This window comes from Capricornis sumatraensis, chromosome 19 (genome assembly GCF_032405125.1).
Source record: "Capricornis sumatraensis isolate serow.1 chromosome 19, serow.2, whole genome shotgun sequence".
In the NCBI taxonomy this organism is placed as follows: domain Eukaryota; kingdom Metazoa; phylum Chordata; class Mammalia; order Artiodactyla; family Bovidae; genus Capricornis; species Capricornis sumatraensis.
Window position 1 is genome coordinate 28,762,448 of NC_091087.1, and position 21,770 is coordinate 28,784,217.

At 49.2% G+C, this 21,770-nt stretch overlaps 1 protein-coding gene across 4 annotated transcripts in view; it reads right to left on the reverse strand.

Annotated features, from left to right (window-relative positions):
• The window catches only part of AP3B2 (adaptor related protein complex 3 subunit beta 2), a 36,471-nt gene that overhangs the window by 10,992 nt on the left and 3,709 nt on the right, over positions 1 to 21,770 (reverse strand). For 2 of the 4 annotated variants that reach the window (XM_068991077.1, XM_068991076.1), the window contains exons 2-14: positions 16,416 to 16,491; positions 16,203 to 16,277; positions 15,824 to 15,919; positions 8,072 to 8,232; positions 7,761 to 7,827; positions 7,481 to 7,663; positions 7,071 to 7,354; positions 6,680 to 6,734; positions 6,267 to 6,338; positions 5,929 to 5,991; positions 5,441 to 5,573; positions 5,055 to 5,164; positions 3,782 to 3,958 (exon numbers count right to left, since the gene is read on the reverse strand). In XM_068991077.1, the coding sequence (XP_068847178.1) occupies positions 3,782 to 3,958; positions 5,055 to 5,164; positions 5,441 to 5,573; positions 5,929 to 5,991; positions 6,267 to 6,338; positions 6,680 to 6,734; positions 7,071 to 7,354; positions 7,481 to 7,663; positions 7,761 to 7,827; positions 8,072 to 8,232; positions 15,824 to 15,919; positions 16,203 to 16,277; positions 16,416 to 16,491 (1,552 nt within the window). Of the gene's footprint in view, positions 1 to 3,781; positions 3,959 to 5,054; positions 5,165 to 5,440; positions 5,574 to 5,928; positions 5,992 to 6,266; positions 6,339 to 6,679; positions 6,735 to 7,070; positions 7,355 to 7,480; positions 7,664 to 7,760; positions 7,828 to 8,071; positions 8,233 to 15,103; positions 15,152 to 15,823; positions 15,920 to 16,202; positions 16,278 to 16,415; positions 16,492 to 21,770 lie in introns of those variants that run through there. The other 2 variants (XM_068991078.1, XM_068991079.1) reach the window with 2 other exon arrangements.

Genomic DNA, 21,770 nt, shown 5'->3' on the forward strand with positions numbered 1-21,770 from the left:
TACATTCACACCTGACATGCTACACGAAAATAAGCTCTAGATGGATGTGGAGGACAGATGCCCAGGTCCTGTCCCACTATCCCACCTCCTGAAGCCCAGTCTTGCTCCCCTCCCGAGGGTGGGCGTGATCGAAAATGGGATTCTGACCAACAGAATATGGCAGAAGTGACCAGGGGCACCATATAACCCCATGACTGTTTCCATACATTCAGCTCCAGTTTTGCTAGCAGACTGGCTCTAGACACTTTTATCCCTTGCGGCTCTGAAGAAGCAGGCAGCTATGTTCGGAGACCATGTGGCAGGGAGATGAGGATGGTCTCCAGCTGACAACCAGCGAGAAGCCAGGGCCACAGTCCTACCATCAGGCAAGCGAAACTGGATATGAATGCTTGCCCAACACAGCCTCCAGATGAGAACCCCAACTTGACCAGTTCCTCAGCTGTAAGTAAGGCCTTGTATAAGACCCAACCCAGGTGGCAGTAGTGATAAAGAACTCAACTGTCAATGCAGGAGATTTAAGAGATGTGGGTTCAAACCCTGGGTTGAGATGATCCCCTGGAAGAGGAAATGGCAAGCCACTCCAGTATTCTTGCCTGGAGAATTCCATAGACAAAGGAGCCTGGTGGGCTACAGTTCATGCGGTTGCAAAAAGAGTCGGACATGACTGACTGTGTGCACGCACACACATACACATACAAGACCCAGCCAGGCCATACCTGGATTCTTGATCCATGGAAATAGAAAGTAAACATGTTGTTTTGGCCTACTAAGTTTGTGGTAATTTATTACACAGCACTAGAAAACCAATACAATGGATTAAAAATAGAAAAAAAAGTTGAGGAAATTATGCATGAAAATTTTAATTGATATTTGAACGAGGAAACAACTTTCCAAATATAAGGCATTATGAGGAAATAGAAACAAAAAGATTAATGTATTTAACAAGGTACAAATGTACAGTTTCTGGATGATTATATCTAGAAACCAAATTGAAAAAAAAAACCTAAGAAAATATAAAACCAATGCTAGTTTTTTCTAAGTGGTAGACCTATAGCTAATTTAAATATTTAACTTATAATATTTCTCTGGATTTTCCAAACATTTTATGATGAACATGCATTATTTTTATGATATCAAAGAAGTTATTAACTAAAAAATAATAATAATGCAGAACTTGTCAGACTCTTCCACTCACTCTAGAAGCCAGATTTTAGCTCCCACCATGACCTAAGCAGACCCTCCTCCCAGGTATCTCATCAAGCAACCAAAAGCAAACCTACCTACCAAAAGCATTCAAGCAGGCAGTTGCCCGAAGTGGCTGTAATGGTCACCTTCACTAATCCTGCCACTCCAAGACCTCTGCCAGTGCGTCTTCTGTTAGACCCTCTGGTTATCTGCTCAGCCACAGAAGGGCAGAGCTCATCCGTCATCTTCTTAACTCAGCCTGGGCCAGAGTCTGGCATGCAGTGGGGGTCAGCATGTTGGGGAGGGGGCAGTGGCTGGGATTGCTGTGGCCTTGTGGCAGGTCGAGCATGTCACCCTCTTACTGGGAAGAAGGGAGCATCCTTGCTCTTTTGCAAGGATGGCCCTAGGCACATGCAAACACTTCCCTCCTGGAGTACAGAGAATTCCTATTCTCCACCACTCTCAGCACAGGCTGAGAAAGAAGAAAAGAGAAAGACAGGGAAGGTAGGAAGGAGGAAAGCTCTCTTTACTGAGTCCAAGAACCATTCTAAAGAGCTTGTGCCTTGAAGGACTGGCCTTAGGATGAAGGGTGTGTGGAGGGTCCATCTGTCTGAACAGCCTACTCAGAGTGGCCTGATGGGGACTGGGACCCCCTGTCCTGCCTAGGAGAGGGGTTAAGCCATCTGTACCCATGGTTCTCTGTGCCAACTCTGACTATACCCTTTGTTGTTGTTCTTTAGTCACTAAGTTGTGTCCGACTCTTTGTGACCCCATGGACTGTAGCCCGCCAGGCTCCTCTGTCCATAGGATTTCCCAAGGGAAGAATCCTGGAGTGGGTTGCCATTTCCCTCTCCAGGCTTTCTTCCTGACCCAGGGATCGAACTCATGTCTCCGGCATTGCCAAGTGGGTTCCTTACCATCTGAGCCACCAGGGAAGACTGACTGCAGCCCTTCCTGCTCTGCATTTTGTGCTGTTGCCTCTACTTGGCTGTGAGCACCTGAAGGCCAGTAACATGTCTCGCTCCTTATCATCACCCAAGGACATAGCTCAGTGCCAGGCACAGCAGGCACTTGGGAAATGTATGTTAATTACAGTCATAAATAAATGCACAAGAAGCTAACAGGGACAACTTAGGGAAGAGCCACGTGGGCAAACATGCTGAATCACTATGCTGGGGCTCAGGGCTCTGGTGTGGTACTGAGCTTTTCAGACACCCCCTCTACCCAGCAGCCACCCACCTAGCCTGCTTCATCTCTTCAGACCTTCCTCCCACCTGCTCTTTTCTCCTGTTTGCATAAAGGAGGCACACAGATATTTGTTCCAAGGCTTCCCCATGGTGCCTTTCTCTCTAACTTGTTTCTAATCTGCTTCTCCCACAATACTGACACCCACAGACCCAGCCCCTCACAGCTTCCACACGACCACTGTCCATCCCAGCTCCGTGTGACAGCCCTGCCCCTCAGCTGGAGGCCCTGGGGCCCACCCTGTCCACCGTGGGTCACAGAAGATGCACAAACACCACCATCCAAAGACTCCACGGGATGGCAAGGAGGCCACCTTCAGGCCAGCAGAGATGTCGCCACCTCCAGGGATGGCCCACATGCTTTGCTTGCTCTGAGGGTTGCCAAATCGTTTCTACAAAAGGCCGAGGGTCTATTTTAGGATTTGCAGGCCATATGGACTCTACTGCAGCTACAACATCCATAGACGGTAAACAAATGAATGAACGCGGCTGTAGCCCAGTAAAGGTTTATTTACAACAACAGGCAGCGGGCCAGGTTTGGACTATGGGTGGTGGTTTTGCCAACCCCTGCCTCGCCTGACTGAGCAGAGCAGGGAGCGTGGGAACTATCATGGCGCCTGGTGTCCTAGCACCTTGAAGAGCTCTGGCACGTTACACTTGACTCATAGAAACATCTCCTGGGACCATCTCAGAGGATACTGGACACTCAAGAGGCTGTTAATATCCTGATATTACAGCTTAGCTGAGCCGTGTTCTTGGCTACGGTGCCTCTCATAATATTTCACCATGGGAATGACGATGACCACCAATACCACCCAGGCTTGTGCCCTCTTATCGCTGGCATAGACTGGTGAAGCATCACCAAGCTTTGGCAGGAGGACAGACCACGTCTCCTGGGACATGTGGTCTCCCATCAAAGCCTGTCACTGCAGGTCCCTCCCTCTGGCCCCAGCATCCTGAAGGCAGCAAGTAGGGACACTCCCACTGGCAGACTGGAAGTCACAGCCCCACTGAAGAGTCTCTTTGATATGGCCACTATCTCTACTGGGCTCTTGGGCCTCCAGAGTAGTCGTGGACTCTGGGGAACACGGGGTTACATGGGCAGACCAGCCACCTGTCCTGAACGAGGTGCTGATATATGTATAACTGAATCACTGTGCTGTACAGCAGAAACGAACATGACACTGTGTATCAACTATACTCCAATAAACATTAATGAAAATACAAAATGAAAAAACTGACAAAAATAAAGAGGTGCTCAAGTTCATGCCTACCTGGTGAGAACCCACAGAACACCACCCGGGCCGTTTCTGGGGCCCAGAGGGCTTTGAGGGGCATCTCTCAATCAGTACCTGCTTTGAGTTGGTCAGGTAGAGCTTGGCTGCCAGGTTGATGACCTGCAGCTTGACAATGTCCTCCTCGGCAGTGAAGGATTTGGCCATCTTTCTCAGGACGTCTGGTGCGATCCTGGGGACGTGCTCACAGTACTCGCCGATGAGCCACAGGATGCTGGCTCGGGCCATGGGCACCTGTGTGGGTGGGAGAGGAGTCAGGACTGGGGTGGGTGTGGGAATGCGGCTGGGCATGTGGCCTGCCAGGGAGCCAGCACTCCTCCCATCTACGCTCGCTTCTCTAGGAATGGGAGTGGGAGAGAAAATACTAGGTGGGCATTTCTCAGGCAGCCCATCTCCCCTCTTCCCCAGGGTTTCAAGAGCATGCACAGAGCCTTGGAAGTTTAGTCACAGTTTGGTATAAAAGACTGGCTTTCTGGATCCACTGTACCCTTGATGCTTTCTGGCCATGTTATCCTTCCTGAATCTTCAGGAATGCCTTGTCTGAATGTTTCAACTTGGCAACGCAACACAAAAACACACGCATGTCAACCAGCCACCCTGAGCCAGAGCTTTAGAGAAAACGTGAATGTGCACCAGGCTGGAGCTCAGCAAGGGGTCCCCAAACGGAAGGCAAACCAGGGTCACATGGTCTCATCTTTCCCCTTCTCCCACCCAAAGACCCTCCAAGCCTGTAGGAATGGTTTGGAAGACTTTTATTTAAAAAGTGAAAGTGTTAATCACTCAGTCGTGTCCGAACTCTTTGAAACCCCATGGTCTATAGCCTGCCAGGCTCCTCTGTCCATAGAATTCTCCAGGCAAGAATACTGGAGTGGGTAGCCATTCTCTTCTCCAGGGGATCTTCTCCACCCAGGGATCAAACCTGGCTTGAACCTGCATTGCAGGTGGATTCTTTACTGTCTGCCCCACTAGGGATGCCCGATTTTCTTCTTTTTCGTTCTGATTTTTATTAAGGCCAGTTTAATTAGAGGATCTTTTTTTTTTTTAAAGTTCATTTGGCTGCATTGGGCCTTTAATTGTGGCATGCGGGATCTTCACTTGCATCTTGCAGGATCTTTTGTTGCAGGGCACAGGCTCATTAGTTGTGGTGAACGGAGTTAGTTGCCCCTTGGCATGTAGGACCTTAGTTCCCCAACCAGGGATCAAACCCGGGTCCCCTGCCTTGCAAGCCAGGTTCTTAACCACTGGACCACCAGGGAAGTCCCTAATTACAGGGTCTTAAAATCACGGGGAGGATCCTGGGTTGGGGAAGCCAGTGGGGTCACCCCCTCACCTGGATGTTGTCTGTGAGCTTCGCCAAGTGTTTGATGATCTCTCCGTGCTGGGCTGGCTGCATTTGCAGCAGCTTCTTGATGACCACCACTGACTCTGCAACCACAAGCTCTGTGGAACAGGAAATGAGCCCAGGACCGTCAGATGGCCACACACAATGGGCAGGCACGCCTGCAATGCCCGCAGGCCCTTGGCTTCGCTCCTCAACCTCCTGTACTTCTCCAGCGGCCCTCGGAGAGGCAGGGGTACAAGGATACAGAGGCTGATGGACTGATGAACACCAATTGTCACTGGCCAGACAGGAGAATACCTGCTGGCCATCAGTCAGACATGCAGGCAGCACCCCCTAGTCATCAGAGCTGGACATGCAGACAGACAAACACTGACCATCACGGTTGGACAGCAGCTGCACCAGGCCGTTGAGGCAGGTGTCACGGACTCGGCCTATGTTAGTCGCGCAGCGCCCAATGGCCTGGATGGTGGCTGCCACAAAGTCCTTGTCCATGCTGCGAATGTAGGTCTGCGGGAGGCCACAACAGAGTGAGCCCCAGAAGGTGGCGATCCCTCAGACTTGACTCGGCAGTGACTCTGCATACTTGAGGGGGACCTTCCGGAAAGCTGTTACCCCTCATTCAGTGACTGAACATGCCAGAGACTAAACTCTGGGGAGAGGAATGACACCCTCATCCGTTACCCAGTGACTCCCTGACCCAAAGCCGGCAGAAGGCATTGGGAAGGGACGTGAAATAACAGTTTCTCCATTTGGGGTTCTAAAGAGAAGATTTAACCCACCAAGATGATTCTCACTGAGCATAAGGAGCTACAGGGCAACTCTCACGGGCTTCTCTGGCTACAAGCTGGTCCCTAGCCAGTACCTGGAATTCCCGGAGGACAGTAGGAATGTTGGTCTCATTGGCGAGGTTAGTCAACACTTCCAGCTGCAGGGAGGCAGAAAAGGGGCAGGGGGTGCCAGTGGGCTTTTTGCGCTTTAATTTCTTTTCATATTTATTCAGTTGGGTGCATCAGGTCTTAGTTGTGGCACAGCAGGCTTAGTTGCCCTGTGGCATGTGGGATCTTAGTATTCTGACCAGGGTTCAAACCTGTGTCCCCTGAATTGCAAGGCAGATTCTTAACCACTGGACCACCAGGGAAGTCCCTCTGTGCTTTCCTTAACCCTTCATTAAGGCCACAGGCATGGCTGTGCGTCACTCACCTTCAGGATCTTGATCTGGGTGGGGTCAGTGGACCTGATGTAGAAGCTCTTCAGGTACGGCTCAAACATACCCTGGCACGAGAGAGGTGGTCCCAGGGAGCGCCATCACAGCCCTGTTTCTCCTCCAGAGCGCCCCCTCCCCGCAACCCTCCCCCACCCAGGGCTCAGCTCCCTTCTTGCCCCTGCACTCTCTTCCACTGTCAGCTCTTCCCGCCCCCTCAGCTCCGACCCTATCTTCCTTCATCAGGGCTTCCACCCTGGGGATCCGGGTCCTGCACCTCCACCTGCATTTAGGGCCTCTCCCTCCCATGCTCCACACCACCAAGGCAGCATCCCCTCCTGCCTTCCCCAGCGCCCCTGCCCCGCAGAGCCACCTGTCGGACCGCGAGGGCAGGCCTGGGTCCCGTGCTCACCCGGCGCTTGATGGACATGGTGGCCACGTTCTGGAGCACCACGTACTGCACTTCACTGCGGAGAGAAGCAGCAGAGGAACCCGGTCCCTAGGCCAGGGCCAGGGCAGGAGGCGCGGGCGGGGAAAGGAGGTGGGCCCAGAGGAGGGAGGCGAGGGCGGGTGTCCGGGAAGGCGGGAGGAGGGCGGGACTGGCGTCAGCGTGGAGGGGCCGGTGGGGTGGGGTGGAGGGCGCTGCACTGGAGGTAGGGGAAGCGAAGAGGCGGGCCCCCTCCAGGCGTGGCTGGGCCGTGGGCGTGGCGTGGTTGTTGTGGGCGGGGCGGGGCTGGGGTGGGTTGGGGTGTGGGCAGGGCAGGGCTGGGGTGTGTTGGGGTGTGGGCAGGGCGGGCACGCACCTGTGGCTCCTCAGCAGGCGCACGAGGGCCTTGGCGATGACGCCCACCTCTGCCTTGGGAGCCAGGTGGAAGTAAAGCTGCGCCACGGCCATGACCACGGCAGCGCTGCGGCTCTGCAGGAGCGGCTTCGTGTTGCGCAGCAGCAGCCGGTGGTCGGGGTCCATGACGTAGGGCTTCCGGGTGGGCAGCGCCGTGGAGGCTGCCTCCTCAGACCCCGGGCCCTTGGCCTCATCCTCCTCGGAGCCATAGAAGGCTTTCTCAGAGTTCTCCTCCAGCAGAGATTCCTGGGGGTGGGGTGGGAGGGGTAGGGAACAGGCGGGTGGGGCAGGGGACACCTCCTCCTGGAAGCCCTCCTACCCACTCTGCTAGGGCATGGGTCGCGGTCACGCCTGGGGGTCCAGGCCACTCACGTTCTGGGTGGGGCTGAGGAACTGCGTGCGGGCATAGCGGGTGAGCATGCTGATGATGACCACCTGGCCCCACTCCTCCACGTCGATAAGCAGGTTACAGAGCTTCCGGTAGTTCTTGTGGATCAGGTCGATGCGCTCGGGGCACACCTCCTCGAAGGCCATCACCACGCTGCCCGCCACCAGCTGGGGAACCCACGAGGCAGAAGCGCATTAACAGGAAGGACAGAAGGGGTCGCCTGGCACCTTTCCACCACCCACCTCTGTGTGTCCATATACACACCGTGGTCTTGTCAGCCAGAAGCTTCTCGATGACCTCTATCAGCTGGTCCTTCTGGTCAGAATCCAAACTGAGGGAGAAACTGTTGTTTGCCCCTCCCTCCTCTCCAGCCTTCCCAGTACCGGCTGGAGATGTGCTCCCCTTTCTCCCTGCAACCCTATTCATCAAGAGGTGTGAGCCACTGCTCCCAATGTCCTCCTTCTCTGTCTGTTCCCCAAACTGTCTTAAACCACCTAAAGACTTAAAAACAACAAACAACAAAATCAGCCTTCAAAAGTGGGAGAGGCCAGGATGGGCAGTGGCTTGGGGCATACCTGTATAGCTTAGGGATGGCGTGGGCAGCTGTTTTCCGCACATAGGGAGACATATCTGAGGCAGCTTCCTTGATGGCCAGCATCATGATGGGCACAATGATGGGCACACGGATGCTAGACAGGACGCGGAGGGCACTGGCGCGAATCAGCTGGTTGGGGTCCTAGGGCAGAGGTGGCAGAGGCAGAGCCATGGGAGGGCAGCGGGCACCCTGATGGAAGGGGAACTCACTGTCCCTGGCTGCCACCCACTCTTGCTTCCCTGTTTCCTGTCTTGAGCCTAGATGATGAGGTGCTGGTGCTGGGTGCCTGGGGGGCCCTGCCTGAGGGCACTGACTCGGCCCTGCAACAGAAATCTGATATCTGACGGGATGTGGCATTGGGCTGCTTCACTTTCAGGGAGAGCGACAGACTTTCAGAATGCCTAAAATTCTTGAAGCACCTCATTTCTTAGAAGTGTCTGCAGACCAGGAGGGTGTCTTTGTGTTTATGGTGGAGGAGACTGTCAGCAAATGCAACCTGCTCTCCCTTCCCAAGAGTTCATCCTTTCAGGGACTTCTCTGGTAGTTCAGAGGTGAAGACTCTGCTCTCAATGCAGGGGGCCCAGGTTTGATCCCTGGTTGGAGAATTAGATCCTGCATGCTGCAACTAAGACCCAGCACAGACAAATAAATATTCTTTTTAAAGTTCACCCTTTCAGTCTTCTCTCCCAGCAAACTCTCAAAAGCTGCTCTTCTTCCCCTTCCTCCACGTGTTTAAAAGAGAATAGGTGTATAAGCCCCACCTCTTTGCACCTACTGCATCCTACAGACCCCTGAAAGGAGCACGTCAAGGCTGAGTACTGTCACCCTGCTTATTTAATTGGTATACAGAACACATCAAGCAAAATGCCGGGCTGGATGAAGCACAAGCTGGAATCAAGAGTTGCCAGGAGAAATATCAATAACCTCAGAGACACAGATGCCACCACCCTTATGGCAGAAAGCAAAGAGGAACTAAAGAGCCTCTTGATGATGTTGAAAAAGGAGAGTGAAAAAACTGGCTTAAAACTCAACATTCAAAAAACTAAGATCATGGCATCCAGTCCCATCACTTCATGGCAAATAGATGGGGAAACAATGTAAACAGTGAGAGACTTTATTTTCTTGGGCTCCAAAATCATTGCAGATAGTGACTGCAGCCATGTAATTAAAAGATGCTTGCTCCTTGGAAGAAAAGCTATGACAAAAGCTATGTCAAACTTAGACATAGCTATGACAAACTTATGACAAAGCTGTGACAAACCTAGACAGCATATTAAAAAGCAAAGACATTACTGACAAAGGTCCATATAGTCAAAGCTATGGTTTTTCCAGTTGTCATGTATGGATGTGAGAATTGGACCATAAAGAAGGCGGAGCACCAAAGAATAGATACTTTTGAACTGTGGTGTTGGAGAAGACTCTTGAGAGTCCCTTACACTGCAAGGAGATCAAATCAGTCAATCCCAAAGGAAATCAATCCTGAATATTCATTGGAAGGACTGATGCTGAAGCTGAAGCTCCAATACTCTGGCCACCTGATGGGAAGGGCCAACTTATTGGAAAAGACCCTGATGCTGAGAAAGATTGAGGGCAGAAAGAGAAGGGCATGACAGAGGACGAGATGGTTGGATGGCATCACCGACTCAATGGACATAAGTTTGAGCAGGCTCTGGGAGATGGTGAAGGACAGGGAAACCTGGCAAGCTACAGTCTATGGGGTTGCAAAGAGTCGGACACGACTGAGCAACTGAACAACAAGACACGTGAGAAGAGCCTTAGACACAGTGTACTGTGATCATGAGATTATGAGCGCAGCAGCAGATGTAATTTACTGTTCATCTCGAAGGACAGCGGGCAAAGGAAGAGGTCCTGGAAGACTAAAGAGTAGGTGCTACCGTGAGTTTCTAGAATAGGGAAAGAGGAGAGCCACAGAATTACAGATGAAAATGATGGTGATCCTTGCTAAAATTCCAGAACTGGTTTTTGAAAAGGTGGTTTCAAAGCACTTTATTTATTTTTAAAATATCTTATGAAGCCATGATTTTACTTTATTTTTTATTTGGTTGCACGGCATCTTAGCTGCTGCATGCGGGATCTCCCTCAGGTGGGACGGAACTCAGACCCCCTGCATTGAGAGTCCGGAATCTTAAACACTGAACCCCCAGGGAAGTTCTTCAAAGTGCTTATTTTAAAAGCAGGAGTCTATATTTTCTTAGAGTCAAGTCATATCACATCCATTGCTAAAACCTATTTTCCTTTTTTTTTTTCTAACATTTGGAAATGATTATGGATTCAACAATAAGTTACCCCCCAGAAAACCCCTTTCTTTTTTAGTAGGGTAATTCAGTTCAGTTCAGTTGCTCAGTCATGTCCGACTCTTTGCCACCCCATGAATCACAGCACGCCAGGCCTCCCTGTCCATCACCATCTCCCGGAGTTCACTCAAACTCATGTCCATCGAGTCGGTGATGCCATCCAGGCATCTCATCCTCTGCCGTCTCCTTTTCCTCCTGCCCCCAATCCCTCCCAGCATCAGAGTCTTTTCCAATGAGTCAACTCTTCGTATGAGGTGGCCAAAGTATTGGAGTCTCAGTTTTAGCATCATTCTTTCCAAAGAACACCCAGGGTAATTAGGCTGGCATATATTAATACTATATATCTTGATATCAGCAAAGCACCATGGGGGTCTCTCATAGCATTTCCTAGACTGCCATTTTTGATGTAGGCCTTTTGTTTCATTTACTACGTAAGCATTTTAAGAGCAGAATTCATGTCTATTTTATCTTTAGATAACCACAGCCCTTTGCACATAGAAGGTGTTAAATTTTTTTTGCTGTTGAGATCCTTCCTAACAAGATGGGAAAATACCAGCTGATTGCAGTTAGGTGGATCCACAGTTTGGTAAAATGCAATACTTGTGGAAGATTTACTAGCATATCAATGTCAACCTGGAAACATGATACATGGGATTTAAGTCTCTTGCCCTGGTTGGAATAGCTTATCAACATCTTCTAGTTCCAGTTCCAGCTCAGTTGCTCAGTCGTGTCCGACTCTTTGCAACCCCATGAATCACAGCACGCCAGGCCTCCCTGTCCATCACCAACTCCCGGAGTCTACTCAAACTCATGTCCGTTGAATCGGTGATGCCATCCTGCCATCTCATCCTCTGTGGTCCCCTTCTCCTCCTGCCCCTCAATCCCTCCCAACATCTTAGAAGAAGACATAAAGCCAGGAGGACAAAACCAAGATTCAGATCCACCCTGGCTTAGATCTTCTGCTAAACCTAAACAATGAAATACAGAAGGGCCTCACAGGGGATTCAAGGAACCAACTGCATAAAGACAGGATATGGGGACACCCGGTCAGAACTGAGTCAACAACATTAGCCGGCTGCAAAGCAAACAGTCTCAGTCTGGGCTGACAGAAAAGGTTGGTACTATTGTGCAGAAGAGCTCCCTAAACAGTAATAATAACAAAAAGAAAGTGAATTTTAGAGGAACACATATAAGATGCTGTTTATAACAATATTTTACATTATTTAGGAATACATAAATAAGTAGTAAGAGAATAAATGCACACATATGAATAATATTCTTTATGCCTTTGGTGGATCTGATATAAATTTTTAAAAATTAAGGTGATAGACGTTTCAACACAGTATAATGGTTTTTAAAAAGTTATAATCACTTCACATCTGTCAGAATGGCTGTCTTTAGAAAGATAACAAATAACAAGTGTTGGTGCTGCTGCTGCTACTGCTGCTAAGTCGCCTCAGTCGTGTTCGACTCTGTGTGACCCCACAGATGGCAGCCCACCAGGCTCCCCCTTCCCTGGGATTCTCCAGGCAAGAACACTGGAGTGGGTTGCCATTTCCTTCTCCAAAGCATGAAAGTGAAATTTGAAAGTGAAGTTGCTCAGTCATGTCTGACTCTTAGCACCCCATGGACTGCAGCCCACCAGGCTCCTCCATCCATGAGATTTTCCAGGCAAGAGTACTGGAATGGGGTGCCATTGCCTTCTTCAAAGTGTTGGTGATGATGTGGCAAAAAGGGAACCCTTGTACACTCTTGGTGGGAATGTAATTTAGCACAGCCACTGTGGAGAACAGTGTGGAGGTTCCTCAAAAAGCTAAAACAGAACTTTCATATGATCCAGCAATATCACTCTTGGGTATATATATTCTGGGTATGTTTTCATTAAACAAATGAATGAGTATGACAGAACAGAAATGGCTCATAGAGAACAAACTAGTTGTTATGAGTTGGGGTGGTGGTGGTGGGGAGAAGCAAGATGGGGTAGGGAATTAAAAGGTACAAAGTATTAATACTATGTATAAAATAAAAAGCTAAAAGAATATATTGTACAGCCCAGGGGATGTGGCTAATATTTTGAAATACATTTAAATGGAGTATTAGCCACAAAAATGTTGAATCAATGTATTATACACCTGAAACTAATTTAACATTGTGAATTGTCTATACTTCAATAAAAACAAAAATGAAAAACAGTGGTAGTTGTCTTAAGATGGAACTGCCTTATGAAGGAGTAGGTCTGTACCACTGGAGATGACCTGTCAGAGATGTTTTAGAGCAAAGGCTGGCATACTACAGTCCAGAAGCCAAAAGTGTCTTCTGCCTTTTTTAATAAATAAAAATGTATTCAGGGACTTCCCTGGTGGTCCAGTGGCTAAGACTCTGAGCTCCCAATGCAGGGGGCCTGGGTTCAATCCCTAGTCAGGGAACTAGATCCCATATGCTGCCACTAAGACTTCATACAGTCAAATATGTTTTAAAATATGAAATCAAACCCAGTCATGCACACTCATTCATTGCTGCTTTCATACTATTAAAATACAAGGGCAAATCTGAGTCATTGATGGTTGAGACTAGATGGTCCGCACAGCCTAAACTACTATCACCTGGCTGGATACAGAAGTTTGCTGACTATTGTTCTAGAGAAATCACTGCACTGAGTTGAACTAAATGAGCTCTGGTTTTCTAAAAAGGGTAGAATGTGGAAACTTCAGGTCCATGTAAAAATTTGTGCAAAAATTTCAGAATGGTTCTTATAAAACAATTTTAATCCCGATTAAACCAATCTGAGAGAGAGAGCGTATGGTTTTGACTTGTTAAAAAATAACCTAGCACAAGGACTTCCCTGGTGGTCCAGTGGTCAAGACTCCTTGTTTCCACTGCAGGGGGCAAGGGTTCTATCCTTGATGGGGGAACTAAGATCCCCCATGCCTTGCGGTGGGGCCAAAAAATTAAAAACAAACGAACAACAAAAACCCCTAACACAGTGTGAGGCATAGAGATGATAGGGGAAGCACACTGATTGGAGCCCCACACCCTGGCCAGGCACCATAGTAACCATTTGCATGAGTTGTTTTACGACAGGAGGTCCCAGTAAGGAACAGGGAACTAATAAGCCTCCACAAGCCAGAAGAGTTCTGGAAAGGTCAAAAGGAGACACCACCTGTCCGACCACCTCCCAGAATCCTTCTCTCTGGCATCCATCTTGGCTGAACAAGGCGTGCACCACCAGGAAGGACTCATGAGTCAGAATGATTGGCTAAAGACAACCCAGAAACTAATCCATCACCATAAAACCCGAGACTGCGAGCCATGTGACAGAGCTGTTCCCCTGGGTTCCCTCACCCTGATGCTCTCTACCTGGGTGCCCTTTCCCAATAAAGTCTCTTCCTTTGTCAGCGCATGTGTCTCCTCGGACAGTTCACTTCTGAGTGTTAGACAAGAGCCCGGTTTCGGGCCCTGGAAGGGGTCCCCCTTCCCGCAGCAGAGATACCCAAGTATTTGCTGAATGAAAGAATGGTAGATGCAAATGCCCAGGCTTTCTGCCCCACCTCAGAGGAGCAGACTTTGCCATCACCTCCTGCTGGCCAGAGCAGAATGAACCAGGGGTGAACCCCCAGTTTGGGCAGTCAACTCTCAGTCTGCTCAGCTAACCTACAGAATCAGCTGAACAGGAAAAGATGAGCCAGACCTTTCAATGTCCCTCTCACAGGAATTAGAACTAAACGTGTGGAAAGACTAGAGGAGTTAATGGCTGTAATCAGAGCTGGAGAGTCTGATTGGACAAAGAATAGAAAGACAGTGATGCTGACTTCTTTACCCTGGAGATATCTTATCCTAACCACAAAAGCACCCGGTGGAGATTATCATGCATGCATTTCACATACAAAAGATGAGAATATTCAGTTTACATATGTGTGCATGTGTTTGTGAGGGGTCAGCCTCCACTGCATACGAAAGGACTTGAGTCTTCCCACTGTCCCTTCCCTTAAGCGATTCAGTTTCTACCTGCCTCAAAGAGCGTTTTATTGCCACAAAAGTGATCTAGGTCTTTAAAAAAATATATATGTGTATATATATATATATATATTTTTTTTAATTTTGAGGCCATGCCATAGGGCATGCAGGATCTTAGTTTTTACTACAGGGATCGAATCCATGTCCCCTGCATTGGGAAGGCAGAGTCTTAACCACTGGACCAGCAAGGAAGTCCCGATCCAGGTCTTTAAAGGTGGATATTTTACATCCACTGGGGCATCTAAGACAAGTCAATTGTTTCTTCGGGTGCTAAACCGAATAATCAACTTCTTCCTACTTTCAAGAAATCATTGGCTGTACTAACCTTATTGAAAATGGAATGGTCTTGTCTTTATGTTCTCTCTGCAGACTGTCAAACCCAGTCTCCATGTCTGAGGCTGCTCTCCAGCTTGGTGAGCTTTGTGGTTTTCCTCTCCATGGAGCTCATTTGTTTCCAATAAACCCTTTTGTCCTCCTCACCCAGTTTCAGGTGAAAAGGCTCCAAAGCTATTGTTCCTAGCAGATACTCAAAACAGGTGAGCCAGCCAGTGCCAAGGCTCTGACACCCAGAGGTGAGGAATCCAGGTCAGCGGGCTCCCCACACATTACTCTGTCTTAAGAAAGCTGACTTCTGCCTGGCTGTGGGCCTCAATCCCTTTACATCAGTAGGGTGAAGGCCAGTGTCAGGGGCTAAAGTGATTCACAGTTGAGGCAGCCATTAGCACAGGCACCTTTGACTCTCCTGACTTTAGGCAGGTAGGAAAGGGCCTCCAGAGCCTGACGCCCACCCCCCGAACCCCTGAGCTCAGACCTCTCCCTGGGCCCACTCCTCTGACAAACGGAATTTATTTCCTGCCCTATCGATAAACAAAGGATGTCACAGTCATCAGCAATTGCAGCCCCCCTGGACAGTGAGCTGGTGATCCCTGAGGGACCTCAGGAAGAAAGAACACCGGCCATCTAGCAGTCATCAGACTGCAGCCACTTCCCATGGTGAGCCTGGAGAAGCTCAGGATCTGAAAACACGCGAAACTGGCCCCAGATAGCTGCGGTGCACATCAAAGGAATGATTTCAGTGAGCCCAGACTCTCGCATCTTCCCACACACAGAAACGCACCAAACTCCTTAACCCGGTTTATCTGGTTTTCTTTCATTAACAACTGTCTTTTGATGTTAGACCACCTGCCCTTTGTTGCAGAACTTCTATATAACCTGACTCCTCCCCTCACCTCCTTGGAGCAGTTCTGTCAGGGTTACTTAGATGCTGCCTCCTAGGCTTGAAGTCCTAAAAACTCCCACCTAATTAAACCTAATTCTCAACTTTCAGGTTGTGAATAAGTCCACACCTCCAATACAGCCCCATCAAGGCCCAGACCCCAGGGAGGCAAATGGAGACCTCTGACCTTCAGGCCACGCTGGAAGGTGGAGATAGACAGCAGGGCTAGGTCTTGCTGCTCCTCAGCGTAGCGCACCAGGTACACGTAGACAAGCTTCTTCACCTGGGGAAGAGGGGGTTTCTCAGCAGGGACTGGGGCCCCTGTCCTGAGAGATGTCCTCACCCCGGGTGGCTGCAGTCCACAGGGAAAGCATCCAGGGTACCCTGGCCCCATCATGCTGATCCACATCTGATTCAGGGACATCTGGGAGGCGTCTTTTCCTGGACCAGGGACATTCTGAGTGGATTGGACCTCCAGGGACTGGGCTGTCCCCTTTCTCATCCCCAGCTAGCTCCGGTTTATTCCTGGAGGTGGACGAGGGAGACTCCTCCCTGGTAGCGCTCACCTCTATGTTCTTACAGGCCACGTTCTTCACCACGGCGGGGAACAGGTCTGAGGCGTTCTTTCCCCGGGCAATCATCTAGGTGGTGGGGTCAGGGTAGGGGGAGAACAAGAAGGGAGGATGCCAGCACTCACTGGGGGAAGGTCCACAAGCAGCCAAGGAGGGCTCTTGGATCCGCAAGCTCCTCCCCCAAGGGATCCCCTCTAACCCCCTCACCGCCACAATTCTCTTCATGGCCTCCAGCTTGAGCGAATCCTTGTTGGTGTCCAGCATCGCCTTCAGGTCATCGTGCCTGGTGGGGACACAAAAGGTCAGCTGAGGGCACAACGGTGGGGACAGGGCTATCAATCAGTAGGATTCAGACAGAAAGAAGGGACCTGGGCAGGGAAGGCAGGACTCGACCACAAAGGAAAGTGGTAAAATACAGATCAGGGGACTTAGGGTGGGAAGAAGCATGTGGGTCAGTCAATGTTGCGGGGCTGAGCTGTGATCCTCTCAAAAAAGAATGTACCCAGAATGTAATCTTATTTGGAAACAGAATTGTTTCAGCTGTAATTACGATGAGGTAATACTGGAGGAGGGTGGGTCTCTAACTCAATACATCTGGAGTGCTTTAAGAAGATGGCCCTGTGAAGAGAGAGATGCAGGGAGAATACTGTGAATACAGAGAACTGGAGTGACTCACCTGCAAGCCAAGGGACATCTGCAATATTGCTTCTCTCTTAAGGTTTGGTTTTCGGCTGAGAGGCAAGTAAAATCTTAGCTCCCAAATCAGGGATCAAACCCATACTCCCTGCATTGGCAGGCTTAGTCTTAACTACTGGACTGCCTGGGAAGTCCCGGGTAAACGACGATGTAAATAAATAACCCCTTGCACTTGGTGGAGGGGAATAATGTTAGTCTCCAAGCCAGTATCTAAATGTCATGCAATGGCCATTGAAATTTCAAGGGAGGCCTTTTGTTAGACTTCCTGAAGTGACTGCAAAATTCATCCAGAAACAAAAATCAATAGGTAAGAACTCCGGAGAATTTGGGGGCAAAAGGGGATGGAAATGAGAAAAACGGAACAATGACAGACAATTCACCTAACCAGAATTCAAAACACAAAACAAATGACCATGATAAAAGCTGTGTGGTGCCAGATTAAAAATTTCACAAATGGATCTAAGTTGATACATTAGGAACAATTAACACCAATCGGAGAAAGAAACTTTTGCCTCCCCTTAAACAAATGCTGTTGGGACAACGGCTATGCAGCAAAGAATTTAACTTGCACATGTACTTCACACCAAAATCAATCCCACATTTGTTTAATAGTTAAATTATGTTGGGTTTCCCTGGTGGTCTAGTGGTTAAGAATCCACTTTGCAGTGCATAGGACATGGGTTCGATCCCTGGTCTAGGAAGATCCCACATGCCTCAGAGCAGCTAGACTCATGTGCCTGAACTACTCAGCCCGCACACATGAGCTGCAACTACTGAAGCCTGTGAGTCTCGAGTCTATGCTCCACAAGTGAAGCCACAACGAGCAGCCTGCACACGACAGTGAAAAATAGCCCCCCACTCGCGCAACCAGAGAAAGCCTGCATGCTGCAACAGAGACCCCACCAGAAACGAAGGTAGATGAATCATTTTCAAAAATTATTTTAATGTATGGAAGAGGGGAAATTTTAATTTTCAAGGTGATAAAATTATCAGTAATAAGATGCTAGGGTTTTTTTTTCAACTCTTGTGTATAAACTAAATTTAAGAAAAAACCAAGGCAAAACTGTATTTGTTCACTAGGGCTGCGGTAACAGTACCACAGAGTGACTGGGTGGCTTAACCACCTCAATGCATTTTCTTGCAATTCCAGAGGCTAGAAGTCTGAGATCAAGGTGTCAGCAGGGCTGGCCTGTCTTCCTGACTTGCAGATGACTGTCTTCCCTTATCTTTACATGGTCTTCCCTTTGTGTTTCCTCTTCTCATAATAAGTGAATCGTATTGGATTAGGACCCGCCCTAATGACCTCCTTTTCACTTAATCGCCTCTTAAAAGACTGTCCCCAAACACAGTCACATTCTGAGGTACTGGGGGTTAGGGCTTCAACATATCAGACCACAATTCAGCCCACAATAGCAACAGAAAGGAAAATATTTGGCATATGGTGAATACAAGTCTAACATTAAAAATAAAGTACTGATACAAGCTTCGGGTCTATATTCAGGACTCACTGGCAGGGCTGCCCCCCTGCCATCCCCCTGCCCCTCCAGGTGGACACAGCCCTGAGCAGCTGCTCCCCAGTCGGTGAGCGGAGCGTGGTCTGGCACTCCTTGACCATGTGCCCTTGAGGAGTGAACAACCTGCCCAAGCATACCCAGAGGCCCAGCGGCTGAGGGCCAGAGAAGTAAGCAGAGAAACGCGAAACCACCTCATGGAAAATGTGTGTCTACACAGCTAACAGAGCGGCGGGACCACAGATGCGCTCATACTGTCCAGGCAGCTCCAAAATGCAATGAGCAGCTGTGAATGGAGACCTGTATATTCTCTGACCTCCCAGATGATACTCAGATAACCCACAGCTTTGACCCTGCCAGGAGAGGTATTACCAACGGCAGGAATTAAAAAGCAGTGTGTGCAAAGTTAGTCATGGAAGTGAAACACCTAGAAGCAACAGAAAATCAGAAAATAGATGTAGCCATTCTAGGAGAGGGAAGAGCATGCTTACGGCCATAAAGAGGCAAGTGTGACTAGTGCTGATGCTGAGACATGAGTAAGTGATAAATGCTGAGAGGAAGGAAAGAACCTGACGTAACAGACACCTAGTCACAGGGCTGCGTTTTGCAGAAATGTGCGAGTGCTTAACAGATAAAATCAGAAAAGACAGGAGGAGTGCTAAGAAACTGATGTTCCCAGGATTTTACAAGTGTTTCTTGTGAAGACATTTTTGATGGGAAGCAAAGTAGAAAGATGATGACTTCCAGAACACAGAGGACTTGCTAGCTGTTGGACGAGGGCTGGAGAAGATGTCCAGCCCCATGCATATTGATCTAGAACCCCTCCATACCACTCAGCCATAAAAAAAAAAGAATGAAATAATGCCATTTGCAGTAACATGGATGAACCTAGAGGTTATCATACTAAGTGAAGTAAGTCAGAGAAATACCATGTGATATCATTTATATGTGGAATTTAAAATATGACACAAATGAACTTATCTGTGAAACAGAAACAGACTCACAGACACAGAGAACAAGTTTACGGTTACGAACGGGGAAAGGGAGTGGAGGAAGGATAAGGTAGGAGTTTGGGATTAGCATATACAAACTACTATATACAAACAGATAAACAACAAGGTCCTACTGTATAGCACAGGGAACTAGATTCAATACCCTAAAATCAACCATAACGGAACAGAAAATGAAAAAAATATAATAAAATATATGTATGTGTGTCTGTGTGTGTATGTATCCCTAGATCATTTTGCTATACAGCAGAAACTAACACAACATTGTAAATCAACTATACTTCAGTTAAAAAAAAAAAAAACAGAATGAACATCTTCCATTCAGGAAGATGTCCCCCCGAACCAGAGAACGTTTTCTACTGCCTATGGCCAAGTGAGGGTCAGAAGATAACCACCTCGTCCCTCTCCCAAACACAAACCAGGTGGTCAAGTCCTAGGCATGTTGAACTCAGGACAGATGGGTGTAGACAGAGGTACAGACCATTTAGCTGGGCCTGGGCAGCACAGAGGGCATGACAGAACTGGGCACCACCTTCCCCAATACACAAATGCACATCACGCACCCAGGATCCTTTGTACACACCTCCACACAGTCAACTCACCCCCGCAGATCCCCATCACCCCAACACCCCATCAAACACTGGTATCACCAATATACTCTCACATCTGTCCCCACAGAGACACCTACACTCCAGAGACATACTCATACCCCCAAAGACACACTTACATCCCTCAGATATATATAGTTCTTACATAAACCCACACACACTCAACAAACCCCCTGCAGACACACCCATAATCCCCACAGAAACATACAAAGACACATATACCACACATACACTTCCCACAAAAACACTCAGCACATAAAGCCACACACCTGTGGACCCACACGCCTCACCTGCAAACGCCTACAGACACCCACCACAAGCCCTCTGTACCGCCCCACACCCTCATCTAGACATGCACACCCACACATGGCCTCCACAGACACACACCACCCACATCGCGCACACATACAGCTTTTTGACAAAACTGCGTCACTCTAATTTCATTCACCAAAATGGCCTGCGGACTCCTATGTGTGATTTCTGATGATAAATTTAGGCTTCTAAGATCAAATATATCCAGTCTCACAGATCCTCTGACCTCCTTAGGGGTCAGACGGGCACCAGTTGGAGCTGACTCCGGGGCCCTTTACCTTCAGGAATTCTCTGCAGCAGGTTTCCTCACACCCAAGCGTCCTCACCTCCCCTACAGATGCCACAAGCCCATGTCAAGTGCCCACACCCAGGGTGGTGCTGGGTACCCACACCGATCCTCCACTCCCAGCCTAGTACCCACCTTCCAGGCTCCTGGGAGGGTCCAGGACCCTAGGAGAGGGGACTCAGGGGAAGAGAGGGGCTGGGGGACATAGCACAGGCAAGACTGTCAGCTGCCCACTAGCAGACATCAGCCCCCACCTGAGGTCTGACCACCTTGGGTCCCTCACTTTCACTCCCACCAGCTGATGTTCCCAAGATGGAGAGGAAGGGAGAGAGACACAGCAACACTCCAAGGCCATGAAACATTCATCTCCTGGAGTCGGATCCCTCTACAGGGCTCTCACTGTGACCCGAGCCCTGGCCTGACCTGAGGGACTCTGTGGGTGACTGGAGCCAGCAGGTGGGGTGGGAGGAAGGTAAAACCTGGCGTTTGAGGCCAGATACACTCACTTCATGTGATATACACCGTCCTCCTTCCCCTCACCACCCAAGTTCCAACCCACTAGATGGGAGCTGCTGCTGCTCCTGCTGCTAAGTCACTTCAGTTGTGTCCGACTCTGTGTGATCCCACAGACGGCAGCCCACCAGGCTCCCCCATCCCTGGGATTCTCCAGGCAAGAACACTGGAGTGGGTTGCCATTTCCTTCTCCAAGGCATGAAAGTGAAGTCGCTCAGTCGTGTCCGACTCAGCAACCCCATGGACTGCAGCCTACCAGGCTCCTCCAGCCATGGGATTTTCCAGGCAAGAGTACTGGAGTGGGGTGCCATCGCCTTCTCCACTAGATGGGAGAGGGTGGTCAAACTATCCTGATCTTATCCTGTCTCCAAAGCTCACCAGGAACCCTCACCTAACCAGGACCTGGGGAGAGGAAAAGGTCAGATGTTTTACTCCATCCTCAAATATTTTACTGTCCTCCTCCCTTCAGAGCTACCAGGGAGTTAGGAGTTAAGCTCATTTTCCCCAACTTAAACTCTCAGCCCCCCATAACATCCCCCATGCCCACCCCCGTCCTGGACACTAAATGCCAGTCCAGTCCTCCTGCTAAAGAGGTGGGACTTAAATGGTTCCTGCTGGAAGAGGCA